The sequence below is a fragment of the Salmo trutta genome, chromosome 39 (assembly GCF_901001165.1).
Source record: "Salmo trutta chromosome 39, fSalTru1.1, whole genome shotgun sequence".
Taxonomy (NCBI): Eukaryota; Metazoa; Chordata; class Actinopteri; order Salmoniformes; family Salmonidae; genus Salmo; species Salmo trutta.
In genome coordinates, this window is record NC_042995.1 from 8,451,516 (window position 1) to 8,476,201 (window position 24,686).

At 43.0% G+C, this 24,686-nt stretch overlaps 1 protein-coding gene across 4 annotated transcripts in view; it reads right to left on the bottom strand.

The window, feature by feature from the left end:
- LOC115179395 (traf2 and NCK-interacting protein kinase) overlaps positions 1-19,317 on the bottom strand; it is a 39,428-nt gene extending 20,111 nt beyond the window's left edge. For all 4 annotated transcript variants that reach the window (XM_029740876.1, XM_029740875.1, XM_029740878.1 and 1 more), the window contains exons 1-2: positions 18,919-19,317; positions 14,829-14,894 (exon numbers count right to left, since the gene is read on the bottom strand). In XM_029740876.1, the coding sequence (XP_029596736.1) occupies positions 14,829-14,894; positions 18,919-18,975 (123 nt within the window). In that variant the 5' untranslated portion in view covers positions 18,976-19,317. The remainder of the gene's footprint in view (positions 1-14,828; positions 14,895-18,918) is intronic.
- Positions 19,318-24,686: the final 5,369 nt, after the last annotated feature.

Genomic DNA, 24,686 nt, shown 5'->3' on the forward strand with positions numbered 1-24,686 from the left:
GAAGAAAATTAGGTCATGACCTAATCTTAAAGGAAAGCTCCACCCTAAAACTATCTTTGGTATTTGTTTCATTAGTCCATTGTTGACATAGTCACAAAATGTTTTGCTCTGTCAGAAATCATGTTTTCAAGATATGTAACTTTCAAAATGCATATAATGCATCATATGATGCAAAATGCGTCATACGGGGATGACTTTTTATTTTGAACGTTACATATCTTGAAAACATGATTTCTGACACAGCAAAACATTTTGTGACTATGTCAACAATGGACTAATGAAACAAATACCAAAGATAGTTTTAGGGTGGAGTTTTCCTTTAATCTTAATGACCTAATGTTGATCATTAACCAGAATAGCAGCAGGAAACAGACAAGGGGGAAATGTTTATATTTGAATGATCCTAGTTCTAGGAGAGAATAAAGAACAGAATCAGAATAGAAGAGACATTAATGAAGAGAAGAGGGGAGGAGGGAAGGGAAAGAGAGGAGGAGAGGATGTGGGGAATTAAGCAATGACTAGTCACAGGCCAATGAGCTACCACTTTGACTCTTCACCACACACACGCACGCACGCACGCACGCACACACACACACACACGCACGTGCGCACACGTGCGCACACGTGCGCACACACGCTTGCACACACACACGTTCTTGGAGACATTTTTTTATTTTAGGGCCAGTCTGCCCCAATTCCACAACTACAAAAGACTCTTTGTTTGAAAAAAACAATAGAATTACTACCAGAATACAACAGTCTATGGACCTCAAAGTCCACACCAACACACACACGTTGGTGGGGTGTGTGTGTGTCAGCTCTCATAGCAAGGAAAGCCCTTCTCTTCCCTAAGCCGACTCATTCAGGATGTAAACCGTCGTTCCTTTTTTCATTCGTTAATTCGTTATTCTCGCATGCCTTCCTGACCTAGATCTGCTGTCTCAAGCCTCATAGCACCAACCAGCTGACGAGTGTGTGTGTGTGCGCAATTGCTTGTGTGTGTGGGTTTGTGTGTGTGTGTGCACGTCCACTGCCAACTCCATTACACAGATCCCCTCAGACACATTTACTATGCAGGACACTTCCTGTCCGTAGCCTAGCAACAGGCCTGGCTGTCCAACGTACAGTGGCCAACGCACGCACACGCACGCACACACACACGCACGCATGCACGCCGGGAGAGGAGAAGAAGTGAGCATTGTCCTGCTAGGGGTGAAGGGGTAAGTGGGTGATGGGATGGACAGAATGACTGAAGGTTGGAGGCTATTTTTCCCCATTTCCATGACCACAGCAACCTCTTCCCCAGAGGAGGGAAAGATGAGAAGAAACCACTTTCTCCCTCCCTCCCTCCCCTCCCTCCCCTCCCTCCCTCCCCTCCCTCCCTCCCACACTGACTACCCAGTCTAAGAAATGCATACTGTTTGCATATTGTGCCACACGCACACACACACACACACACACACACACCACACACACACACACACACACACACACACACATATACACACACACACACACACACACACACACCTCTCCTCTCTACATCCCAATGTAAAATCGCAGGTTGTCACATCTGACACATTCCAAAATGTAAACATACCCCCACCACAGCTACACACACACACACCAAGCCCCCCACCCTCCTTACAGAACCCACACATCCTCCCCTCCCCAGCTACACACACCAAGCCCCCCACCCTCCTTACAGAACCCACACATCCTCCCCTCCCCAGCTACACACACCAAGCCCCCCACCCTCCTCATAGAACCCACACATCCTCCTCTCCCCAGCTACACACACCAAGCCCCCCACCCTCCTCATAGAACCCACAAATCCTCCCCTCCCCAGCTACACACACCAAGCCCCCCACCCTCCTCATAGAACCCACACATCCTCCCCTCCCCAGCTAGCCACACCAAGCCCCCCACCCTCCTCATAGAACCCACACATCCTCCCCTCCCCAGCTACCCACACCAAGCCCCCCACCCTCCTCATAGAACCCACACATCCTCCCCTCCCCTCTCTATCCTATATGATTCCCCAGGCATCAAAGAGCCACTCTCTCTCCATATACAGTTGAAGTGGGAAGTTTACATACACTTAGGTTGGAGTCATTAAAACTCGTTTTTCAACCACTCCACAAATTTCTTGTTAACAAACTATAGTTTTGGCAAGTTGATTAGGACATCTACTTTGTGCATGACACAGATCATTTTTCCAACAATTGATTACAGACAGTTTATTTCACTTATAATTCACTGTATTACAATTCCAGTGGGTCAGAGGTTTACATACACTAAATTGACTGTGCCTTTAAACAGCTTGGAAATGTACAGAAAATTATGTCATGGCTTTAGAAGCTTCTGATAGGTTAATTAACATAATTTGAGTCAATTGGAGGGGTATCTGTGGATGTATTTCAAGGCCTACCTTCAAACTCAGTGCCTCTTTGCTTGACATCATGGGAAAAACAAAAGAAATCAGCCAAGACCTCAGAAAAAAAATTGTAGACCTCCACAAGTCTGGTTCATCCTTGGGAGCAAATTCCAAACGCCTGAAGGTACCACGTTCATCTGTACAAACAATAGTACGCAAGTATAAACACCATGGGACCACGCAGCCATCATACCGTTCAGGAAGGAGACGCGTTCTGTCTCCTAGAGATGAATGTACTTTGGTGCGAAAAGTGCAAATCAATCCCAGAACAACAGCAAAGGACCTTGTGAAGATGCTGGAGGAAACAGGTACAAAAGTATCTATATCCACAGTAAAACGAGTCCTATATCGACATAACCTGAAAGGCCGCTCAGCAAGGAAGAAGCCACTGGTCCAAAACCGCCATAAAAATGCCAGATTACGGTTTGCAGCTGCACATGGGGACAAAGATTGTACTTTTTGGAGAAATGGCCTCTGGTCTGATGAAACAAAAATAGAACTGTTTGGCCATGATGACCATCGTTATGTTTGGAGGAAAAAGAGGGAGGCTTGCAAGCTGAAGAACACCATCCCAACCGTGAAGCACGGGGGTGGCAGCATCATGTTGTGGGGGTGCTTTGCTGCAGGAGGGACTGGTGCACTTCACAAAATTGATGGCATCATTAGGAAGGACAATTATGTGGATATATTGAAGCAATATCTCAAGACATCAGTCGCAAATGGGTCTTCCAAATGGACAATGACCCCAAGCATACTTCAAAAGTCGTGGCAAAATGGCTTAAGGACAACAAAGTCAAGGTATTGGAGTGGCCATCACAAAGCCCTGACCTCAATCCCATAGAAAATTGGTGGGCAGAACTGAAAAAGCGCGTGCTAGCAAGGAGGCCTACAAACCTGACTCAGTTACACCAGCTCTGTCAGGAGGAATGGGCCAAAATTCACCCAACTTATTGTGGGAAGCTTGTGGAAGACTACCCATCACATTTGACCCAAGTTAAACAATTTAAAGGCAATGCTACCAAATACTAATTGAGTGTATGTAAACTTCTGACCCACTGGCAATGTGATGAAAGAAATAAAAGCTGAAATTAGTCCTTCTCTCTACTATTATTCTGACATTTCACATTCTTAAAATAAAGTGGTGATCCTAACTGACCTATGACAGGGATGTTTTACTAGGATTAAATGTCCGGAATTGTAAAAAAAAAAGAAGAATTTAAATGTATTTGGCTAAGGTGTATGTAAACTTCCGACTTCAACTGTACCTCTGGGCCTGAAGCCTGGGATTATCCTAGCAGCCTTACCCAGCCATGGTGAGCCCTGAGCGGGCAGAGCAGCAGGCAGAGCAGCATAATCCAGGCCCGTGCTCTGGAGCTACACAGGCGGTGTATAGTATATACTCTAAAGATGAGATGTGCACAAATATGCACACGTAAACACAAGGAGGCACAGGCACACACACACACACACACACACACACACACACACACACACACACACACACGCACACACACACACACACACAGTCCGCAGTGTGAGCTGAAGAGCCAGGTTCAGCAAATCAGTGTTTCACTCCAGCGGTTCTGGAGGTCAAATTAATAACAGAGGAGATTTACAGAGAAAGAGAGACAGAGAGGGACAGAGATGGACAAAGAAAGAGGGACAGAGAGAGAGAGAGAGAGAGAGTGAAATATAAATTAGGCAAAATGACAAAATTAATCAAATGCAGTCGGAAGGAATAAGAGAGAATAACGATGAGAGAAGGATACAGAGAGGAGAGAAGAGGAGAGAAGGCTACAGAGAGGAGAGGAGAGAAGACTACAGAGAGGAGAGGAGAGAAGACTACAGAGAGGAGAGGAGAGAAGACTACAGAGAGGAGAGGAGAGAAGACTACAGAGAGGAGAGGAGAGAAGGCTACAGAGAGGAGAGGAGAGAAGACTACAGAGAGGAGAGGAGAGAAGACTACAGAGAGGAGAGGAGAGAAGACTACAGAGAGGAGAGGAGAGAAGGCTACAGAGAGGAGAGAAGACTACAGAGAGGAGAGAAGGCTAAGGAGAGAAGAGGAGAGAAGGCTACAGAGAGGAGAGGAGAGAAGACTACAGAGAGGAGAGAAGACTACAGAGAGGAGAGGAGAGAAGACTACAGAGAGGAGAGGAGAGAAGACTACAGAGAGGAGAGGAGAGAAGGCTACAGAGAGGAGAGAAGACTACAGAGAGGAGAGAAGGCTAAGGAGAGGAGAGAAGACTACAGAGAGGAGAGGGGAGAAGGATACGGAGAGGAGAGGAGAGAAGACTACAGAGAGGAGAGGGGAGAAGACTACAGAGAGGAGAGAAGGCTAAGGAGAGGAGAGGAGAGGAGAGAAGACTACAGAGAGAAGAGGAGAGAAGGCTACAGAGAGGAGAGGAGAGAAGACTACAGAGAGGAGAGAAGAGAAGACTACAGAGAGGAGAGAAGGCTAAGGAGAGGAGAGGAGAGAAGACTACAGAGAGGAGAGGAGAGAAGACTACAGAGAGGAGAGGAGAGAAGACTACAGAGAGGAGAGGAGAGAAGACTACAGAGAGGAGAGGGGAGAAGACTACAGAGAGGAGAGGGGAGAAGACTACAGAGAGGAGAGAAGGCTAAGGAGAGGAGAGAAGACTACAGAGAGGAGAGGAGAGAAGACTACAGAGAGAAGAGGAGAGAAGGCTACAGAGAGGAGAGGAGAGAAGACTACAGAGAGGAGAGGGGAGAAGACTACAGAGAGGAGAGGGGAGAAGACTACAGAGAGGAGAGGAGAGAAGACTACAGAGAGGAGAGAAGGCTAAGGAGAGGAGAGGAGAGAAGAGGAGAGAAGACTACAGAGGAGAGAAGGCTAAGGAGAGGAGAGGAGAGGAGAGAAGGCTACAGAGAGGAGAGGAGAGAAGGCTACAGAGAGGAGAGGAGAGGAGAGGAGAGGAGAGGAGAGGAGAGGAGAGAATAAAAGGCTAAGGAAAGGAGGGAAGAGGAGAGGAAGCTAAGGAGACGAGAGGAGGCTAAGGAGACGCGAGGAGGCTAAGGAGACGAGAGGAGGCTAAGGAGAGAAGGCTAAGGAAAGGAGAGGGGAGCGGAGCAGAGAGGAGGCTAATGAGAGGAGGTTAAGGAGAGAAGGCTAAGGAAAGGAGAGGGGAGCAGAGCAGAGAGGAGGCTAATGAGAGGAGGTTAAGGAGAGACATCACTAATCCTGTCTGTCTCTCTCACACTGAAGTCATTATTGATATCAGGCTAATTGACCCAGTGAGGTCTGGGTGAGGGGTGCATTGTGGGTAAGTGGAGCGTGTAGCCTCGGGGGAGGAGTGGCCTAATGAACACACTGCCAGGTGTGTGTGTGTGCAAGATTGTGGGTTTGTGTGTCCTCATGACTCATGGCAGGTGAAGAGATAACTATCTTTAAAGTTTTTCCACAGAAAAGGAAGGGGGAGGGAGAGAGAGGGGAGGGTGGGAGAGAGAGGGGAAAGAATAGCAAGGAGAGAGAAAAGAGCCGTAGAGGACAGGTGAGATTAGGTAAAGGAGTGGTGTTCTTTCCACGGCTCATAATCCCAATCTAATCTATGGTTGATTAAGACCCGCTCCTTTCCCTAATAACACTCCAGTTCTGTTTTAAATTGACCAATAATCGTCAGAGATGCACAAACCACAAGCACGTCATGTACACACTGTACCACACACACACACACACACACACACACACACACAGAGAGATCACTCTACGCATGCTTGTGTGCGAATCCCACTCCAAAGTGTCGTGTGTGTCTTCTATTTATAAATACTGGTATTGACACAAACTGATGTGGTCAATCAACACATCAATCCATCAGTACTGTTCTCTGTGCCCGACCGGGTCTCTCCTTAGTCGGAGTTTACAGTAAAAAACAACAACTCCCATAGCCCCCTTCAAATATTCATCAAGCAAGGGGAAAAGAGAGAGAGGGGGAACGATGAAAAGAGAGAGAAGGGGGAACGATGAAAAGAGAGAGAGGGGGAATGATGAAAAGAGAGAGAGGGGGAATGATGAAAAGAGAGAGGGGGGGAACGATGAAAAGAGAGAGCGAAATTATTCAGTATGCTCTCTATTTCTGGATCTTTTATCAGCTCTAAGGGTACACACACACACACACACACACACACACACACACACACACACACACACACACACACAGTACACATGGGACATTAAGGCTTTTCATATAGTACAGAGAAATGTAGGGAAAGATTTACACACACACACAAAATACATAACGGAAAAATGTTATTATATATTGATAAGAACTGCATGCAGAGTGGAGGACAGAGAGAGAGAGAGACACGTAGATGGATGGATTCCCAAAATAACCTTAGTTTGCGAGGGAGAGAGAGATAATAACAGAGAGAGAGGTGGAAAGAGGGAGCGTTGATGGCTGTTGGATACCAAGGGAGAAGAAGAAACACGAGATGAACTACACTACATTACAGTTAACAGGTTCAGTTAGAAAGAGATGAACTACACTACATTACAGTTAACAGGTTCAGTTAGAAAGAGATGAACTACACTACATTACAGTTAACAGGTTCAGTTAGAAAGAGATGAACTACACTACATTACAGTTAACAGGTTCAGTTAGAAAGAGATTAACTACACTACATTACAGTTAACAGGTTCAGTTAGAAAGAGATGAACTACACTACATTACAGTTAGCAGGTTCAGTTAGAAAGAGATGAACTACACTACATTACAGTTAACAGGTTCAGTTAGAAAGAGATGAACTACACTACATTACAGTTAACAGGTTCAGTTAGAAAGAGATTAACTACACTACATTACAGTTAACAGGTTCAGTTAGAAAGAGATGAACTACACTACATTACAGTTAGCAGGTTCAGTTAGAAAGAGATGAACTGCACTACATTACAGTTAACAGGTTCAGTTAGAAAGAGATGAACTGCACTACATTACAGTTAACAGGTTCAGTTAGAAAGAGATGAACTACACTACATTACAGTTAACAGGTTCAGTTAGAAAGAGATGAACTACACTACATTACAGTTAACAGGTTCAGTTAGAAAGAGATGAACTACACTACATTACAGTTAACAGGTTCAGTTAGAAAGAGATGAACTACACTACATTACAGTTAACAGGTTCAGTTAGAAAGAGATGAACTACACTACATTACAGTTAACAGGTTCAGTTAGAAAGAGATGAACTACACTACATTACAGTTAACAGGTTCAGTTAGAAAGAGATGAACTACACTACATTACAGTTAACAGGTTCAGTTAGAAAGAGATGAACTACACTACATTACAGTTAACAGGTTCAGTTAGAAAGAGATGAACTACACTACATTACAGTTAACAGGTTCAGTTAGAAAGAGATGAACTACACTACATTACAGTTAACAGGTTCAGTTAGAAAGAGATGAACTACACTACATTACAGTTAGCAGGTTCAGTTAGAAAGAGATGAACTACACTACATTACAGTTAACAGGTTCAGTTAGAAAGAGATGAACTACACTACATTACAGTTAACAGGTTCAGTTAGAAAGAGATGAACTACACTACATTACAGTTAGCAGGTTCAATTCAACTGTGCTGTGCCCTGTGCTTTTAGTGTAGGCCAACATGTCTAGCACCAACCAGTTGACGTTAGCTAGGCTAGGTGTTAAGGGTTAAGGTTAAAGGGTTAAGGTTAGGGCTAGCTAACTTGCTAAGTAGTTGCAAAGTAACTCAAAATAGTAAGTAGTTGCAAGTTTGCTAATTAGCTAAAATGCTAAAGTTGTCCGTGATGAAATTTGAACAAACAACCTTTGGGTTGCTAGACGTTAGCGTTATCCATCATCCACCCCAACCAACCACCCACCCCACTTTTGTTTTTGCCTTAACCTTTTGTCTTATGTAACCATGGCACATGGAAGCAACACAAGGCTCTAGGAAAGAAAAGAAACGATGTAGGAGAGGCAAGCGGTCGAAGAGGAGACCAGGATCACAGGCCGTGGACACGGAGCTACAGCAGGACGCGGTAATTAACCTCTCCAAAAAAGACCATACTGACGCTCAAGTCTCAGTCTTATCTAAGGGCCTCTCTTTTGTACCTACATGTACAGATAAACCATTCGATACGAAAGTAGATCTGTTTAAATTCTTTCGCAAGATTAAACTTAAGCCTGTGTTTTCGCAAAACACTGTTTCGGGCCTAGAAACACATCAAAGAACTGGTACCCATTTTAAGTCCAAAAGCAAATTCTGTCCCATGGTTAATAACTCCTCGATTAATACCTATTGTAGGTTAGTCGAACAAGAAGCCATGTCAGTATATACGAGACAAACAAACCACATTCAGAAAAATCTCACTAGAACAGAAGAACAGGCACTTAATGAATTAATGAAAGATTCATCTTTGGTTATTAAACCTGCAGACAAGGGGGGTGCTGTGGTTGTTTTAGACTATGAAAAACATAAAGAAGAAATTCAGAGATAACTCAGTAATGAACGTTTCTATAGAAAACTGAGTGTTGATCCCACACAGGTGATCCAAAGGGTTATATGCTCTAATCTGGAGCCCTATTAAACAACCATATCTCAAAACCTGAATATGAATATCATTGCTGTAAATGTGCCATACGTCAATGCCTGTACAGGTTACCGAAATTACACCAACCTAAAACACAACAAGGCAATTATCCAGGCAGACCAGTGGTTGCAGGAATAGGCTCAATGCCAGAGCCATTGTTGAACTTTGTAGACTCTTTTATTAAAACTCATGTGCAAACATTGCCATCTTATGTAAAAGACTCTATAGACTTCATAAACAAGATCTCACCAATAACAGGTTTAACAGAAGCCTGTATTCTGGTCACATTAGATGTCGAGAGTCTATATACCAGCATTCCCCATGTGGGGGGGGCTGGCAGCCCTAGCTCACTATTTGGGAGACAGAGATAGTAACGAATATCCACCAACAAACTTCATTCTAGAGCTGAATATGTTTTGACGTATAACTATTTCAGGTTTGATGATGAATACTACCTCCAAACGAATGGAACGGCGATGGGTTCCACATTCGCTCCGAGCTATGCTAACCTTTATGTGGGTCTTTTTGAAGAACGTTTTGTTAATAATGAAAACGAAAATCCATTTTTGAATAAAGTCCTGAAGTGGTATCGATATATTGACGACATTTTTTGCATATGGGAAGGAACTGAACAAGAGCTGTCAGATTTTATGGCACTACTCAATGACATTGACCCCAATCTCAAATTCACTATTGAATGTGACACTCAACGTGTTCATTACCTCGATATGTGGATTGAGAAATCAAATGGAACCCTGTTTACAACTCTGTAAAGAAAAGAAACGGACAGAAATACTCTATTACAGGGGGACAGCTTCCATCCTGAGCCATTTAAAAGAGGACTTCCAAGAAGCCAGTTTTTCAGACTGCGCCGTATATGCCACTCCACAGAGGATTATCTAGCAAAAGCAGCGGAGATGCGCATTAGGTTTCTAAGAAGAGGCTATTCTCCACAATGTGTGGATGAAGCTCTTAATTTGGCATTGGGAAAAACCCGAGATGAACTGCTACAAAAATTACCCTCTAAAGAACACTCCGTTATGTTCACAACCACATATATTTTGAACTGCGAAAAGTGGGAGGTGTGGTCAAGAAACACTGGCATATTTTATCATCGGACCCAGCTTAGCCGGCTGAATTTAAAAATCAACCACTTATTGTGTATAGGAGAGGTCGCAATTTACACGATAAATTGGTTCATGCCAACTGCCAGCCACAAAAGAAAAATCAGCCAGGCTCTTTTACGCCCTCTACCAAATGGTAGCTATAAATGCAGAGGATGCGCACAGTGCAACAATATGGTGAGGTGTGAATATTTCTGCCACCCACATACAGGAAAACGGTTCCTAATAAATGACATTATTATGTGTTCCACCACCCATGTTATTTACATTATTAAATGTCCATGTGGGCTCTGCTATGTCAGTAAAACCTCCCGCTCTCTCAAACAGAGAATTAGTGAACATAAAAGTTCAATCAGGAGAAAGGACAGGGATTATCCAGTCGCAGAACATTTTAATGACCTAAAGCATGACATTTCTACCTTTAGATTTTGTGGCATAGAGAAAGATATCAGACAGGGGAGGTGATATTAATAATACTCTGAGTAAAAGAGAATGTTTTGGGATTTTCACCCTCCAGACATTATTTCCTAAAGGACTTAATGATGAAATGCCTGTTTGTTATGTTGTGAATTTGAACATGATTTCTGTGCCTATTGAAGATGACTCTGTTTTTCGTACGATGTACCCAAAGATGAATGAAAACTTGCTATGTCCTCGTTGTGGTTTTACAGACGTGTTAAATACGTCTTATTTATACACTTCTGTAATATTTATAAAATTAATATTGTTATATTTGGTAGCACTTATTTGTTTTTCCTTTGCCTCCAACCCCTTTCGATGCGTGGAACGGATGTGGGTGGGGCTAGGTCTACATAAGGGTGCTAATTGAATTTTTTTTTTCACAAAAGCTCTGACGAAGGCCGTGAGGCCGATACGTAAGCTTATTAAATATCAGTGATACTATCAAGAGCAGTGTGCGGTTTCTTTCATCTTGTTCAACTGTTACCATGCACCTACAAAAAGATTGCTCAGATGTGCGAGTGCCTTTTGATGTAACCATACCAAACATATCATACTAATTTCAGTAGTCCAGATTTACATTTAATATGCTATGTTTAGTCTATGAGACCAGACTGCAATTTCACATGTTAAGGCAGAAACACAAAGGAACTAAACAAACAAGCACTTTGTTTTTGGTTCAAACCGGTAAAGAACTTTATTGGTGGTTCTCTTGGGACTAAGCATGTCAGTTGTAATCCCTGGTTAGTACAGTAGCTACAGTATATTGCAGTATATAGTGAGCCTATATGGTGATAGTGTATTACAGTAAACAAGGTCAGTATATCAAATCTAATGTTGTTTACGTACACATATTTCCTGGTATTATCACAGGTGCAGCAAAATGCTGGTGTTTCTGGCTCCAACAGTGCAATGTAATATATAGCAATGAAGGAAAACAAAATGCAGAAATATCAGAACGAGCAATGTCAGAGACCAGAATATATATATATAAATAATAGTGTGTATAGACAATATGGACAGTATATCAATAGAAAAGGTGTGTACAGCAGTAGTTATATAGTAGTTATATAGTATGAGTCTTGACTAGAATACAGTATATACATATGAAGTGGGTAAAACAGTAGGTAAACATAATTAAAGTGACTAGTGTTCCATGTCTATGTACATTGGGCAACAGTCGCTAAGGTGCAGGGTAAAGTACCGGGTGGTAGCTGGCTAGAGACAGTGACTAAGTGTCAGGGCAGGGTACTGGGCGGAGGCCGGCTAGTGGTGACTGTTTAACAGTCTCATGGCCTGGAGATAGAAGTGGTTTCTCAGTCTCTCTGTCCCAGCTTTGATGCACCTGTACTGTCTCTGCCTTCTAGATTGTAGTGGGGTGAACAGGCCGTGGCTCGGGTGGTTGAGGTCTTTGATGATCTTCTAGACCTTCCTGTGACACCCGGTACTCTAGATGTCCTGGAGGGCAGGAAATGTACCTTTGAATGTTCAAAGGACATTTAAAGTTCCTTGATAGAAGGAACTCTCCTCCGTAGGTATAATTCTCTGGGCCTAATCCAGATAACACGTCATAACAAGATGCCCAGCGCTTCAAGCCAAGCCTCCTCCACCCTTTCTCGCTCTCAGTCGTTGCTTTCTCCACACACGAAACATTTCAGTCACATCTCACGCCCTAAACATCCATTTCGTATGATATGTTAAGATTTACAATTCGTATGATATGTTTCGAGTTGCAATTCGTACCATATGTTACAAATTTGCAATATGTATGATATGTTACAAATTCCAATTTTTTGTTGCTAACATTAGCTAGGTGAGGGGTTAGGGGTTAAGGTTACGTTTAAAGGGTTAAGGTTAGGGCTAGCTAACATCCTAAGTAGTTGCAAAGACTAAAAAGTAGTAAGTAGTTGCAAAGTTGCTAATTAGCTAAAATTGTCCTTGATGAAATTCGAACAAACAACCTCTGGGTTGCTTGACATAGCGTTACTTTTATTTAATTTAACTTTTATTGTAACAGGGAGACCTTGGTCTCTTTTACAAATGTGCCCTGTATATACACACACAACATAAATATACACATTATACCCAACCGGGTACTGTAGGAGTCCTGGAGGGCAGGCAGTGTCCCCTCGGTGATGCGTTGGGCAGATCACACCACCCTCTGGAGAGCCCTGCTGTTACGGACGGTGCAATTGCCGTACCAGGCGGTGACACAGTCCAACACGATGCTCTCAATGGTGCATCTGTAGGAGTTTGTAAGGGTTTTAAGGAACTTCCTGGGGTTGAAGAGGCGCTGTTGCGCCTTCTTCACCACGCTGTCTGTGTGAAGGGACCATTTCAGGTTGTCAGGGACCATTTCAGGTTGTCAGGGAACTTTTGATCCTCTCCACTGGGGTCAAAAGATACAGCTACAGTATACTGCAGTAGACAGGGTTAGTATATACTACACTATACTGCAGTAGACAGGGTTAGTATATACTACAGTATACTGCAGTAGACAGGGTTAGTATATACTACAGTATACTGCAGTAGAACAGTGGGCCTATATGACTATAGTGTATTACAGTAGACAGGGTTAGTATATACTACAGTATACTGCAGTAGAGCAGTGGGCCTATATGGCTATAGTGTATTACAGTAGACAGGGTTAGTATATACTACAGTATACTGCAGTAGAGCAGTGGGCCTATATGGCTATAGTGTATTACAGTAGACAGGGCTAGTATATACTACAGTATACTGCAGTAGAGCAGTGGGCCTATATGGCTATAGTGTATTACAGTAGACAGGGTTAGTATATACTACAGTATACTGCAGTAGAACAGTGAGCCTATATGGCTATAGTGTATTACAGTAGACAGGGTTAGTATATACTACAGTATACTGCAGTAGAGCAGTGAGCCTATATGGCTATAGTGTATTACAGTAGACAGGGTTAGTATATACTACAGTATACTGCAGTAGAGCAGTGAGCCTATATGGCTATAGTGTATTACAGTAGACAGGGTTAGTATATACTACAGTATACTGCAGTAGAGCAGTGAGCCTATATGGCTATAGTGTATTACAGTAGACAGGGTTAGTATATACTACAGTATACTGCAGTAGAGCAGTGGGCCTATATGGCTATAGTGTATTACAGCAGACAGGCTGAATGTCATCCAGCAAATGAGGCGTGCCTTTCAGTCAGAGAGCATCGTTAGCAATAACTGAACTCACATAACTCTCACACACCCCACACACACATGCACAAGATGCAACAGTCTCACAGAAACACCTCTCTTGCGCATTTTCTCTCACAAATGCACAGAAACACACACACACACGGAAGAGGCTGTCAAACGTTATCTGTGGCTAACAGTGTTGACCTCTAGCTGACCTCTTTTGTTTATCCAATCAGAGCACACTCTACTCCCCATTCCAACATGACCTTCACACACACTAGCCCATTATACACAAACATGAACACTAGTGACGGGGGAAGAATATCGAATATACAGTTACATAATCAGGATATTATTTTTGATCGTAACGTTTGGACAATATCGCAACATTATTTTTGTGCTAGTTGGCTATAGTGTATTACAGTACCTGCACCAAAAATCCAGGATATTACCTTCATAGCTTGTTCTCCATCTTATATTTACATTGGGAGCCAATTTGTTTTCAGCGCTTTTATTTCCATGACTTTTATTTGGTTTTCTCATGGCTCTCTCTCCCTTGTCTCCCTGTAGCAGACATGGTGAGCAATTTGTCTGGAACATCGAATCGCAATAAAATCACAGTATTGAATCACAATACACATAGAATCGTGAGAATCGCAATACATATCGTATCGGCACCTAAGTATGGTGATAATATCATATCGTAAGGTCCCTGGCAATTCCCACCCCTAATGAACACGGTTGAAACAACATACACAAATGTGCAACTATAAAGGAATGAATTCACGGGAGAGGAGAGGAAAGATAAAGAAAGGAGAGGAAACGAGAGGAAAGGAGAGGAAAGGAGGTTTGGACACAGACAGTGACACTGGAGCAACTGAGACCCCAAACCACCATTACGCCAATCAAACATAAACCACTGGCAGAGGCAGAGACGAGAAATCGCTCAGTCATATCCTGTGTCCTGAATATACATCCCTCTGCATCTTGTCAGATAAAAATGACTGTTTCCTACTGATAGAGATAGGGGGGAGAGAGGGAGACCAGGAGAGAGAGAAAGAAGTGTGTGTCTTACCTTGTACACCTGTCCGTAGGTTCCATTGCCCACCAACTCCACCAGCTCAAAGATGCCTGCTGGGTCCTAAAGAGAGACAGATTCGGAGTCACAAAGTGTACAGACATTTAGCTTGAAGCTGGCAGTTAGAGGTGTTAGCTTGATGCTAGCCCCCAGACATAAACTATAGACCGTTAGCTTGATGCTAGTCCCCACCCCAGACATATAGACTGTTATCTTGATGCTAGCACAGATAGACAGTTTGATGCCAGCCCCAAAACATATAGACCGTTAGCTTGATGCTAGCCCCCAGAGATAGGCTAGAGACAGTTAGCTTGAAGCTAGCTGATGCTAATAGACTGCTACTGTCGATAGCTAGCTAAAGTGGCTGCATAATGATTAGCTTACTAGACAGTAGAGATAGAAGAGGAAGCACTAGACCACAGCAGAGAACCCAGTGACCTTACACACACACACCTCCCTCTTTTCTGTGTTGCTAAGGCATTCCAACAATAGCTGGAATTCAACTCCCCCCCTCTGTAGCCCTCACTCTCTCTTTCTTTCACTCGCTTTCTCTCACTCCAACTCTCTCTTTCTCTTTCTCTCTCTCCATTCATCTGCAGCCAGCCTGAGTAGACATATGTAGCTCTCACAGTTTCGTTCTCTCGTTCTCTCTCATTCCAGCCCGTCTCTGAGAAATGCTATGGCATTGTCATACTCTCTTTTATTCTCTCTGTCGCTCTCTCATTCCAACAGACTTGAGCTTTTGGCTGTGGTGGTTTTACTCTCTTTCCATCTGTCTCTCCCTCCAGCTCTCATTCCAGCAGTATCTAAGCACATTTACATTTACGTCATTTAGCAGACGCTCTTATCCAGAGCGACTTACAGTAGTGAATGCATACATTTCATACATTTTTTTTTTTTTTTTCCTGTGCTGGCCCCCCGTGGGAATCGAACCCACAACCCTGGTGTTGCAAACACCATGCTCTACCAACTGAGCTACAGGGAAGGCTACTGTGGCCACTGTGGCACTTCTACTCTCTTTTATGTTCTCTCTCTAGTCATCTCCTCATCTCTTCTTCCCTTCTGTGATACCATGAGAAACACAGAAACACTCACTCTTCTAAACAAGCCAACACAAGGGTTAGTGATCAAGTGTGTCTAAGTGTGTGTGTGTGTGTGTACAGAGTCAAACAGAGTGTTTCTGCTGCTCCAGTTCATTCATATCCTCAGGCTAACTGATAGAAAAGTGTCCGTTATCATGACTATTTAATACAACAGAATGGGCTCTCAGGGGGTGTGTGTGAGATGATTAGATTACAGTAGGTTAGTGGATGATGGGAGTCACGTTGTAACTGGTCGTATCTAAACAACCACTGTCATGAGAGAAGGACTCTACTGTACCGGATGACTCACACAAATGTTTTCTCTCTGCTGATGAATCTTATTCTCTGTTCAGCTCCTCGCGACGACTTGTGTGTGTGTGTGTGTGTGAGGCTACGGAAAGAGTGTGTATAAGGGGGTCTTGTGGCTCAGCGGGAAATTAGGTCACCCAGACACATTCAGGGGGAGACATTTGAGTGCGACACGCCCAGAGAGTTCATGAATAATATGTATGTTGGTCAGTTCTGGGGTGTAGGTGGGTTTAGGTTGAGAGTGTCGTCTATAACGGCTAGTAATCTGGCCAAAAGTAGTGGAGGATAGGGTGTCATCTGTGACATAACTGGCACTCAATCTCTCTCTTTCTCTCGCTCTCCCTTCCTCGTTCCCTCTTTTTCTTTGTCTCTCTCATTCATCAGCTCCTCACCCAACACCTATGTGTGTGTGTGGTCAGTGCTGTCCTGCTGATCTGTTGATGTCATCAGCTGACTGCCTGGCTTCTGACTGTGCGTGTGTGTGTGTGCTGTATCACCAATTCTCTGACCACTTCTCAGTCAGGATTTCCCAACACACACACACACACACACACTCTCGTCTGTCCTGCGGTTCCTAGCCCAGTCTAGCCAGTGACCCACTAACCAGTGGATGAATGTCTGCGACTGACTGGTGGAGAACTGTAATCCACACAGGCCACGGTACATCTCAGCTAGACCGGCTCTGCACAACCTGAACAGGCCACTGCACAGCTCAGCTCTAGACTGGCTCTGCACAACCTGGCAACCTAATCATGCTACTGTACAGCTCGGTTCTAGACTGGCTCTGCCCAACCTGGCAACCTAATCATGCTACTGTACAGCTCGGTTCTAGACTGGCTCTGCCCAACCTGGCAACCTAATCATGCTACTGTACAGCTCGGTTCTAGACTGGCTCTGCCCAACCTGGAAACCTAATCATGCTACTGCACAGCTCAGCTCTAGACAGGCTCTGCCCAACCTGGCAACCTAATCATGCTACTGCACAGCTCGGTTCTAGACTGGCTCTGCCCAACCTGGCAACCTAATCATGCTACTGTACAGCTCGGTTCTAGACTGGCTCTGCCCAACCTGGCAACCTAATCATGCTACTGTACAGCTCGGTTCTAGACTGGCTCTGCCCAACCTGGAAACCTAATCATGCTACTGCACAGCTCAGCTCTAGACAGGCTCTGCCCAACCTGGCAACCTAATCATGCTACTGCACAGCTCGGTTCTAGACTGGCTCTGCCCAACCTGGCAACCTAATCATGCTACTGTACAGCTCAGTTCTAGACTTGCTCTGTCCAACCTGGCAACCTCAACATGCTACTGTAGAGTTCAGCTATAGACTGGCTCTGCCCTCTACCAATATGTCAACCCTGGCTCTGCCCTCATCCTTACCATGACACCTACCAATCTGCAACCCGGGAGGTCAAATGGCTCCCTATATGTACAGTACTATCGTGAGTCCTGTTACGTAATGGAAATTCTAGAATGACATAAATAAACTGTCTATCATCCTTTACACTAGTCTGTGTACCTGTCTGTGGGTCATAGCTTATACCACGCACACACACACACACACACACACACTGCATGATGGATACACCTACTCTGCAAGATGCTGTGTGTGCGTTTGCATTTGTTTGCATTTGTTTGTGTGGGTGTGTGGTCAGGTACTGTGTATACACAGTAGCCTACACTCTTAGAAAAACCATAAAGGGTTCTATGGGGATAGCCGCAGAACCCATTTGGAACCATTTTTTCTAAGAGTGCACAGACAACACAGTCTACAGGTAGCCTAGCCACTAGCATTACTAGCTTAGCATAGTTTAGCATCTATACTGATGGTTATAGCAACATATAACCATATTGGCATATGCAATATATCAATGTAATGTAATATAGACAATGTATGACCTATAAATAGATACATAGTGATTATTTAATAGTATCCTGTGTAGAGGAATCCCTCTACCCATGTTTAACAGTGAGTGACATTTGTTGCACACACACACACACACACACACACACACACACACACACACACACACACACACACACACACACACACACACACACACACAGTATGCATGAATGCCTTAATGTATACATACAGTAAATGCCCATGAAGGCTATCAGGCTGTTTTGGTAGACCCACATTAACATTCTGTGTGTGTGTGTATGTAGGCTACATTCCACAGCAGACTGGCTCAATGAAAGCGACATATTCAGACCTAAAAGCCAGACCAGACAGACCCCCCCCCCCCCACACACATCAGATTACATGGCTATGCTGTCATGCCATTTCATACCTAACCATTGTTTATCTTGGTCAGTCGTTAGTAAATCAGCAGAAAGAGAAAGACTTGGTTGCCGTTTTTCCACTGAGTATGTTCATCTGTTGTGTTACATTGTATAACCACCTGCTATTAGGCTGTGAACAGTGCTATATAGGCCTGCACAATTCCATATCTGGATATGTTTTGCTCATGCCCAAACATCGGTAGGCCAGTCTGCCATGTTGGTGGCTGTAGGGAGGGATGGGGAATTTGACCCATTTTAGAAGCGTTGTATCTCTCTCTCTCTCTCTCACACACACACACACACACACACACACACACACACACACACACAGACACACAGAGAGAGAGAGAGAGTAGTAACCGTCTCTGATAATGAACCAGATACATGATGTAGACCCGGCTTTATCTTACCCGTAGAGCAGACAGATCGATCTCATCCAGACTCCGGGCAGGGGAATCAGTCGCCATGATCCAAATGAAATGTTATAAAAATCACTAGAATCAGAAACCATCCAGACAACGAGACCACGGAGTAAATGCCCTTGGCCCCCGCTACAGGCTGCCCTCTTCCGCGGGGAAACGAGCCTGCCTACCTCTTTCTCACCGATAAGCGATGGAGAGATTGCGACTGAGAACGAAAGACAGAGAATATAAAAAAGAGCAAATACAATATATCCCCGTTTGTCACTGGGCTTAGAGGTGACCGACGTTAAACAACGCTGGTAGAGCAGAACGTGAACACGATCAGCAGCAGCACCGAATCCATGTCTGTAGGTTCAACCGACAGAGCGAGAACTCACGGTTTGCTGGCTGCAGATGCTCTTGAGCTATGTCAATCAAAGACACCGCGGGCGGGGCAAATCTGTAAACCACGCCCACTCCAGAGGATTGCCCAATCTGATATTTTGAATAATTTCAATCTCAGTGGAGACCAAAGGAGTTTCCAAAGTGAACCATCTCTGGCACCGGGGTGTGGTAACTGGTTTGTCTAAAGTTTAGTAACGATGTTAGGTAAAGTGGGACTTTTTGGAAAAGGGATTTAGAAATAGAAACCCAGCGATGTATCAAACTACATGAGTTCAACAAGGGCCAATCAACTTTGTTGTACATACATAACATCCATGTAGATGGCATACACTTGGTCACAACGCTTTCATATTGAAATGTTTTAGAACTTATCATTTTTATGAATATATTATGTATGTATTATGAACATAGTGCTGTGTATAGGAACTAATCAGACGTTCAGAATAGAGAAGTTTCATTCAATGCGGCCCATTTAGTCCTTTTTTGTTTGGTTTTATTTGTCCTTAATCCCATTGAGAATAACCATGTGTTTTATAACAGACAGCTCAAGGCAATAGAATATAGATTATTCCTGAGAACAGAACAGAGTAGAGATGTTGTCATTAGAATATAACAGAATGGACATGTTTCAGTAGAATATAAAATAGATTATTCCTGAGAATAGAACAGAGTAGAGATGTTGTCATTAGAATATAACAGAATGGACATGTTTCAGTAGAATATAATATAGATTATTCCTGAGAATAGAACAGAGTAGAGATGTTGTCATTAGAATATAACAGAATGGACATGTTTCAGTAGAATATAATATAGATTATTCCTGAGAATAGAACAGAGTAGAGATGTTGTCATTAGAATATAACAGAATGGACATGTTTCAGTAGAATATAATATAGATTATTCCTGAGAATAGAACAGAGTAGAGATGTTGTCATTAGAATATAACAGAATGGACATGTTTCAGTAGAATATAAAATAGATTATTCCTGAGAATAGAACAGAGTAGAGATGTTGTCATTAGAATATAACAGAATGGGCATGTTTCAACAGAACAGAATATAAATGATTCAATAGGGTAGAAATGATTAAATAGAACAGAGTAGAAATGATTCCTAAGAATATAACAAAACAAAGATGATTCATGTGAATAGAACAAAGTAGAAATGTTTCCTGAGAAGAGAACAGAGTAGAAATGTTTCCTGAGAAGAGAACAGAGTAGAAATGTTTCCTGAGAATAGAACAGAGTAGAAATGTTTCCTGAGAAGAGAACAAAGTAGAAATGTTTCCTGAGAATAGAACAGAGTAGAAATGTTTCCTGAGAAGAGAACAAAGTAGAAATGTTTCCTGAGAATAGAACAGGGTAGAAATGTTTCCTGAGAATAGAACAGAGTTGAAATGTTTCCTGAGAATAGAACAGAGTAGAAATGTTTCCTGAGAATAGAACAGGGTAGAAATGTTTCCTGAGAATAGAACAGAGTAGAAATGTTTCCTGAGAATAGAACAGAGTAGAAATGTTTCCTGAGAATAGAACAGAGTAGAAATGTTTCCTGAGAATAGAACAGAGTAGAGATGTTTCCTGAGAATAGAACAGAGTAGAAATGTTTCCTGAGAATAGAACAGGGTAGAAATGTTTCCTGAGAATAGAACAGAGTAGAGATGTTTCCTGAGAATAGAACAGAGTAGAAATGTTTCCTGAGAATAGAACAGGGTAGAAATGTTTCCTGAGAATAGAACAGAGTAGAAATGTTTCCTGAGAATAGAACAGGGTAGAAATGTTTCCTGAGAATAGAACAGAGTAGAAATGTTTCCTGAGAATAGAACAGAGTAGAAATGTTTCCTGAGAATAGAACAGAGTAGAGATGTTTCCTGAGAATAGAACAGAGTAGAAATGTTTCCTGATAATAGAACAGGGTAGAAATGTTTCCTGAGAATAGAACAGAGTAGAAATGTTTCCTGAGAATAGAACAGAGTAGAAATGTTTCCTGAGAATAGAACAGAGTAGAAATGTTTCCTGAGAAGAGAACAGAGTAGAAATGTTTCCTGAGAAGAGAACAGAGTAGAGATGTTTCCTGAGAATAGAACAGGGTAGAAATGTTTCCTGAGAATAGAACAGAGTAGAAATGTTTCCTGAGAATAGAACAGAGTAGAAATGTTTCCTGAGAAGAGAACAGAGTAGAAATGTTTCCTGAGAATAGAACAGAGTAGAGATGTTTCCTGAGAATAGAACAGAGTAGAAATGTTTCCTGAGAATAGAACAGCGTAGAGGTGTGTTGTCGTGTCCTGTCACTATAACAGAGAAATACTCTGGAACTGTTTTGGTCGGAGATCAGGATTATAAGGATTAAGCCAAAACAACAAATGCAGAGAAACTAAAGAATTGTGCTCTTTCGGTATCACTATACCAAAATAAGACATGTTAATTGAACATTAATAAAATCCAACATTTATATAAAAAAAATATATAAATTAAGTTATCACATTAAAATGATTACAGACAAATACTCTGGAACTGTCTGTTAAACTGTCATGAATAAAAGTGCACAAAGGATTACACAGATAAGAAAAACCCAGAATGGAAACCCCTGGAATTCATCCAGAGAAGCCTCCAGTCATCCAGGTGAGAAATCTACAGACAGGTTTATCATGTCTTCCCAATAACTTCTTAGGAACTATTAGTCATGCATACCATTTAATCAAATCAAATCAAAAACAATTGTCACATGCGCTGAATACAACAGCTGTAGACCTTACAGTGAAATGCTTACTGACAAGCCCTTAACCAACGATGCAGTTTAAGAAAATCCCTAGAAAGTAAGAGATAAGAATAACAAATCATTAAAGAGCAGCAGTAAATAACAATAGCGGGGCTTTATATACAGGGGGTAGTGGTACAGAGTCAATGTGTCACTGTGTCAATGTGTGGGGGGCACCGGTGTCGAGGTAATTGAGGTAATTATGTACAAGTAGGTAGAGTTATTAAAGTGGTATCAAAGCCAATGCCAAACTCAGCCAAGTTGATGTCAAAGCCAATACATTGTACAGGCATGGCTATTATCACATCTTGCCTTCCAACAACAACAAGTTTGTGTGTGTATGTGTGTGGTGTTGAGATATGTCTGCAGGCATGTGTGCGTGTTTGTTTTCCTGTGATATAATTGTTGTTTTCTTCATCTAGTCTCTTCCATGGAATCACCTAAGCATGTCACGCCCTGTTTCCCCTAGAGTGCAACGACAACAGACCTTCACATAGAAAGAGAAAGAGAGAGAGAGAAAGTGGATGAGACAGAGACACGGGAGAGAGAGAGGGAGTGAAGGGGGAGAGAGTCATAGACTGTTCTCTCTGCTACCGCACGGCAAGCGGTACCGGTGCGCCAAGTCTAGATCCAAAAGGTTCCTTAACAGCTTCTACCCCCAAGCCATAAGACTGCTGAACAATTAATCAAATATCCACCTGGACTACTTACATTGACCCCAACCTACTTGTACAATTTACCTCAACTAACCTGTACCCTCGCACATTGACTCAGTACTGGTACCCCCTGTATATAGCCTCGTTATTGTTATTTTATTGTGTTACTTTTTATTTTATATTTTACTTGAGTTTATTTAGATTTTTTTCCCCTTAACTCTATTTCTTGAAATGCATTGTTGGTTAAGGGCTTGTAAGTAAGCATTTCACGGTAAGGTCTACACGAGACAGCCTACAGGGAGGAGGTGAGGGCCCTGGGAGTGTGGTGCCAGGAAAATAACCTCTCACTCAACATCAACAAAACAAAGGAGCTGATCGTGGACTTCAGGAAACAGCAGAGGGAGCACCCCCCTATCCACATAGACGGGACCGCAGTGAAGAAGAAGGAAAGCTTCAAGTTCCTCGGCGTACACATCACTGATCAACTGAAATGGTCCACCCAACTGCGCCTCTTCAACCTCTTGAGGCTGAAGAAATTTGGCTTGGCACCTAAAACCCTCCCAAACTTTTACAGATGCACAATGGAGAGCATCCTGTCGGGCTGTATCACCGCTTGGTACGACAACTGCACTGCCCGCAACCGCAGGGCCCTCCAGAGGGTGGTGCGGTCTGCCCAACGCATCACCGGGGGGAAACTACCTGCCCTCCAGGACTCCTACAGCACATGATGTCACAGGAAGTCCAACAAGATAATTAAGGACAACAACCACCAGAGCCACTACCTGTTCACCCCGCTATCATCCAGAAGGCAAGGTCAGTGCAGGTGTATCAAAGCTGGGACTGAGAGACTGAAAAACAGCTTCTATCTCAAGGCCATCACTAGCACCTTAGAGGCTGCTGCCCTATATACATAGACTTGTAACCACTGGCCACTTTAATAATAGAACACTAGTCACTTTATAATGTGTACATATTTTGCATTACTGATACCTCCTGGGGCAGCAGGTAGCCTACTGGTTAGAGCATTGGACTAGTAACCGAAAGGTTGCAAGATCAAATCTCTGATATAATAACCCGAGCTGACAAAGTACAAATCTGTCGTTGTGCCCCTGAACAAGGCAGTTGACCCACTGTTCCTAGGCCCTCATTGAAAACAATAATTTTTTCTCAACTGACTTGCCTAGTTACATAAAAGTTAAAAAAAATACTCATATGTATATACTGTATTCTATTGTAGTCTATGCCGCTCAGACATTGTGTGTATTGTTGCGGAATTGTTAGATATTACATCTTAGATATCACTGCACTGTTGGAGCAAGAAACACAATCATTTCACAACACCCGCAATAACATCTGCTAAACATATGTATGTGACCAATACATTTGATTTGATTTGACCTGTTATATGTGGCACATGTGACAAATAAAATGTGATTTGAGAGGGAGAGAGAGAGAGAGAGAGAGAGGGGGGGGGGAGAGGGAAAGAGAGAGAAAGTATCATGACACAAGGCGAGACCCAGGAGGCAGATGGTTGGAGTCTTACAATGTTTATTAATCCAAAAGGAGTAAACAAGAGAATGGTTGTGGACAGGCAAAAGGTCAAAACCAGATCAGAGTCCAGGAGGTACAGAGTGGCAGAAAAGCTCGTGGTCAAGGCAGGCAGAATGGTCAGGCAGGCAAGTACAGAGTCCAGAACAGGCAAGGGTCAAAACCAGGAAGACTAGAAAAAGGAGAATAGCAATGGCAGGAGTTCGGGAAAAAACGCTGGTTGACTTGGAACATACAAGACGAACTGGCACATAGAGACAGGAAACACAGGGATAAATACACTGGGGGAATTCAGCGACACCTGGAGGGAGTGGAGACAATCACAAGGACAGGTGAAACAGATCAGGGCGTGACAGGAAGAGTAAGAGAACACATTACTATCCCAGTTGAAATATTTAATAAGTGATTCTGGACT